Source organism: Chinchilla lanigera, unplaced genomic scaffold (assembly GCF_000276665.1).
Source record: "Chinchilla lanigera isolate Chin_1 unplaced genomic scaffold, ChiLan1.0 scaffold00041, whole genome shotgun sequence".
In the NCBI taxonomy this organism is placed as follows: domain Eukaryota; kingdom Metazoa; phylum Chordata; class Mammalia; order Rodentia; family Chinchillidae; genus Chinchilla; species Chinchilla lanigera.
The window spans coordinates 14,731,428-14,736,737 of NW_004955442.1; the positions used below are offsets into that span (position 1 = coordinate 14,731,428).

At 43.6% G+C, this 5,310-nt stretch overlaps 1 protein-coding gene across 5 annotated transcripts in view; it reads right to left on the reverse strand.

Annotated features, from left to right (window-relative positions):
- The window catches only part of Pdpk1 (3-phosphoinositide dependent protein kinase 1), an 87,782-nt gene that overhangs the window by 46,339 nt on the left and 36,133 nt on the right, over positions 1-5,310 (reverse strand). For all 5 annotated transcript variants that reach the window (XM_005391417.2, XM_013517783.1, XM_005391419.2 and 2 more), the window contains 2 exons: positions 1,644-1,686; positions 1,267-1,404 (listed from right to left, as the gene is read on the reverse strand). In XM_005391417.2, coding sequence (XP_005391474.1) covers positions 1,267-1,404; positions 1,644-1,686 — 181 coding nt within the window. The remainder of the gene's footprint in view (positions 1-1,266; positions 1,405-1,643; positions 1,687-5,310) is intronic.

Sequence of the window (5,310 nt, forward strand, 5' to 3'; positions counted from 1 at the left end):
CACACACACACACACACACACACACACACACAGTGGGAGCAGGGGATTAGGGATGCAGCTCAGTGGTAGAGCATATACTTAGCACGTACAAGGCCTTTGGTTCGATTCCCAGCACTTCAAAAAGTAAAAATTTAAAGAACAAACAGGTATAATGACACAAGTCTATAATCCCTGCAATGAGGGAAGATGAGGCAGGAAGATTGCGAGTTCAAGTCTCACCCGGGAAATTTAGTGAGACTGTCTCAAAATTAAAAATAAACAAATAAATAAGGCTGGGGATGTCACTGAATACCCTGGAGTTTGATGTCCAATATCACAAAAAATTAAAAATTTTTTTAAAAAATGGGAACAGAATGAAACAGTTTTAACACAGAAGAATCAGTGGAAAGTGGGAAGAGGCAAACAACCCTCCGATACTTGAATCAGCTTTCAGGGCAATGAGAGAAGGAGAAGGAAGGGAAGAAGCTCCCCTGAAGGGAAGATTAGCCACTGGGAGTAAAAACCACCCACCTGCCTGGTTCACAAGAGGGCTGGTGCCCCAAAGGTATAGCCTGCCCATCGTCCACAGTTCTGACTCCTGATTCCTAAGCAATGGTTCAAGAGAAAAGACTGGTCTCCCAGAGGTCAGAAGAGCAAGAGCTATGGACAAAAACAAGGACACAGCAGAAGGCTATTGGAGAAGTAAGCTGAGAAATTCGTAGAAAGCAAGAGGTGTTAAGCAAGGAGTACAGCAGGAGTACTGCACCTAGTGTGAAGAGGAAGGTTCAGACTCCCTTGGGCTTGCTCCTGGACTTCTCAAATGTCCCGGGAGATGTCCCTTCCAACCAAACCCTATACCAAGGCCCAAAGAGGGCAGAGAGGAGCCTATGCTAGGAGTCTTAGGTTGCTCAAGATCATTCTTCTTCAAAGACACTAGTTAGAGAAATGAAGAAACACCTTTGCATTAATGTTCAGTGACCAGGTTTAAAACAACAACAGTTCATTAGATTTGGTGTTTATCAATAAAACCCTCAAAACTGTGGGACAGTTTCCCTTTCAGAGAAGGAAGGACACAGCAGTCAGCCTCAACCAGTCTTTGGCACTGTCTGCTCCCTCGAGAAATGTCAGCCACTCAGAAGTCCAAGAGCAGCACAGTGGGATCCACACTATACCCTTTCCTTCCAGGGGAAGAGGTTATTTGTAAGAACAAATAATGGGGGATCATGAGTCCAAAACAAGAAGGGTGACTGACATAATTTCAAATGGCGCTAACCACACAAAGGATACACAGCTTTTCATCATCCTGAAATGTGAAGTAAAGCTTAACGAAGAAAGGGTGATCCAGGCGTGACATCACATCTCGCTCTCTGGTTACATACGGGACCTTGTTTTCTTTTATAATATGACGTTTCTCCAGAATTTTAACTTAAGGTGAGAGAGAAATGAGTTACAACTACAAAAGGAAAAAATAGTAAAGATACATTTCATAAAAGTACTGGCACAAATTAGTTTTTCCAAAATCACTCATACCAGCTTCATGACTCTAAGACCTAGACCCTAAAATCAGCACAGAGACTTTCAGTCTTGCCAAAAGGCTGCCATGTTCATGAAGGCTGCCCTATCTCCAAGTCCCAGACACACAGCTCACTGCAGCAAGTACTTACTAGCATATTCTCGAGAGGTGGCTAGTTCTCGGGCCAGGACAACCTGGTTTGGGAAGAAAAGGGGAAAAGAAAGGGAAAAAAAACACACTGTAATAACCAGGAGACAGTCTGACTGATCACTGCCACAGGCTTCCCCACCCCACTCAAGGTTTGAAATCACATTTAAATATTTTGGTTCTTGCACTAACAAAGAGCAGAACATCACTGTTCATGTTAAGGCATTCAATTGTTCACATATAAATCTCTCTATTGTTTCCAAAGGGTCCACGATCACCTGCCAGTAGTCCTTAAAGTATAGTAAAAATATAAATTCAAAAACCTCAGAGAGAGAGAAAAAAAGAACCTCAGAGAGTAACATGTTCAAATATTGCTACAAATGACTACCAGGAATTTTTTCAAAAAATAACTTCAAGGATACGTCCTTTTAGTATATATCCATGGCAAAAAGCTGTCCTGAACATGGGCTTTTTTAAATGATTGCTATCATGCATTTCATTTCATGACATAAGTACAATCATGGCTATAAATGGCACAGGGACTAAACCAGTGAGCCATGTTCCCAGGACACACCTATGTGGCCCCCCCTTGTCCTCTCAGGGCACACCTGAGCCTATGCTCAGACTCCACTTCAGGTACAGAGCACCCAACATGGCATTCCCAAAATGGAAAAGATCACCCTACACTAGCAAACCCTACGCACACCTGAGGAACCAAAGTGGAAGGCGCTTTGGCACCAAGGTCTAGCTAGTGCATGCAGGGGCTGCTTTGCCATAGAAGGGCTCACCACTGTCAATAAGCGCAAATGTGTCTCCTACAACATCTACAGAGGGATGGTCTGAAGACCAGAAAGCAGATGAAACCTGTCCCTAAATATACTTGGGCCTGACACAAAGGCCTTCAGGAGGTCACAGGACCAGGTCCTCCTAGCCTCTGGTTATGTGAGTCATATCCTGTGACAGAATTCTTGAGATTCTCCGCACCACCATCACCTGCCGGGCCCTGTGCTAGGAATGGAACCCAGGGTCTCCTGCATGTTAGGCAAGCACTCCACCACTGAGTTATATCCCCAGCCTTGTGACAGTTTTTGACAGGACTCCTCAGACTTGAACCTGGAAAAGCACTGTGAGATTCCTGCCTTCATCAGGAATGAGGTCGGGTTATATGTGCTGAGGTGGAAAGATCTTTGAGATCTTTCCAGAGGTACAGAGGGTTGCCAGCAGCAGGGGTGAGGGAAGCAGGCTGGGGCAAGACTTCCCCGTTCAGAGCTATGCACTTAAGCAACATAACATTCCTTCACGTGAGTGTGTGTGCTAGCTTTATGAGCAGAAAAGGAAAAAAGGAACTGTTAGAGAACACTACTGTTAAATGTAATACTAAGGAGACATCTGAAAGGCAATCTTTCTGTTGTCTAATTTTAGCACTTCATGAGGTTTCCGATAGGGAGGTATGGAGTCTTCTTTGGCACGATTTTATGTGACATGTCCCTCCACATCATCTGGGGCCACAGCAGGGCTACTCGGGGAGTGGGGGACTGTTACTCTCCCACACCAGTGCCAGGCCCTGCCAAGTGAAGATGTTGCTTAGCCTTATAACCATATCCATCCCTTACCACTCTCCTAGAAATCTGATTTTTTTTTTTTTCTTTTCTTTTCTTTTCTGTCATTTTGAGACAGGGTCTCACTATGCAGCTCAGGTTGGCCTTGAACTCACTTTATAGCCTAGACTGGCCTTGAATTTGGAGTCATCCTCCTGCCTCAGCCTTCTGAGTGTGGGGATTACAGGTGTGTGCCACCATGCCCGGCCTTTAGAAATCTGATTTTAAGTGGCCTCTATTTCAGGAATGGTGAGAAAGTTTAGAGGGTAATACCTAATCAAGACTCAGGCTACAGATTCTAAGCAGCCAGGAAAGGAGCCTCTGGCTCATAGTACTTTTTCAGGTACCATATGGCACAGGACAAGTATGCCACCCAGAGAGAATAATGCTTACTTTGCAGCCCATGGAGACTCAGGAGCATACCAGTACCATGAATACGTCCTCACCCCAGTTGAGATAAATGTGAAGAAGTAAAACTGAGAACAAGGGAGAGCTTTCATGGGATGTCCTAAGTAGCTGTGCACAATACCCAAAGTTCTCAAAGCAGTTTCCTCTTACTCCAAGGGGTGGTGAGCACCAGAATCACTAGGAGCTATTTTCAGGGCTGAAGCCTTTTTTTTTTTTTTTGAGACAGGGTCTCACTATGCAGTTCAAACTGGCCTTGAGCTCACTTTGTAGCCTAGGCTGGTCTCAAACTTCCAACGATCCTCCTGCCTCAGCCTCCCAAGTGCTGGGATTACAGGCATGCACCACCATGCCTGGATAGGGCTAAAGCTTTTTGTCATAAATAAATTAACTCATAAATGTTGCCAATAGACAGGCATGGTGGTACACATCTGCAATCCCAGCACTTGGGAGGCTGAGGAAAAGGATTGCTACAAGTTTGAGGCCAGCCTGGGATACACAGTGAGTTGAAGACCAGCCTAAACTATATAGAGAGGCCCTGTCTTTAAAAAAAAGTGTAAGGGTAGTAAAAGTTAACATTAATTTTAAAAAGTGTTGGGAATATAGGTAAACTATAGTCCATGTTCTTTTCTGTATTTCAGAATCTTTCATAAATGTAAAAAATATAAAAAGAAAATAAATTCCACATTAATTTCTTAAGAAAGCCCGGCAGGCTGGGCATGGTGGCACATGCTGGTAATTTCAGCACTCAGAAGGCTGAGACAGGAGGATCACTCCAAGTTCAAGGCCAGCCTGGGCTACAAAGTGAGTCAAGGCCAGCCTGAACTACATAGTGAGACCCTGTCTCAGAAAGGCAAAAAAATAAAAAAAATTTTAAAAATTTAAAAAAAGAAAGCTCAGACAGGAAATACTGGTTATTCAGGAAGTCTTCCAGAGTGAAGCATCCATAGGGCCACCCTGAAGTGCCTCTCTAAAACTAGAGACCACACATGGGGCCACCACATGAAGGGATCTAATCTATCCTTCTGTGGAGGGCCTTTTGGATTAAGAGTATGCCCCCGAAACTAGGGGCTCTTCTGAGGTCATAACCTTGCACAGATACAGCCACATAGCCTCAGAGGCCCCACCTCAGCCAAGGTTTGCTACTTTCAACCTTCATTTCTTTGCTTTCAGGGCAAAAACACTACAGGACAGGTAAATGTCATGAGTATGATTTGACAGCACTTTGACAATGTTTCTGTTTATGAAACTAAGAACAAAGAATCTAGGAGCCATATCTCTAGCAAATGTCCAGGTATACTACTTCATTTATTAAAACAAAAACCACCAGAAACATTTTTTTTAAAAAAGGTCATTAAATGTTACCCAAAAAACACCTGAAGAGTTACTAACACTAATACCAACTTTCAATCTAAGGACAGAATAGGTTCTCAGGCCAGGAAAGGCAAACTGTTGATGCCAGGTTAGAATGAAATTAACTGTGTTAAATAACAAGAAGAAGAAGAACCACAGGCTGGGCCCAACTTGGGAAGCTGAGGCAGAAGGATGGCAAGTTTAAAGCAAGTGAGATCACTTCTCAAAAATAGTTTTTTTAAAAGGCTAGGAGTATAGCTCAATGCTAGAACACTTACTTAGCTGGGTAAAACTCCCAGCACCAAAAAAAAAAAA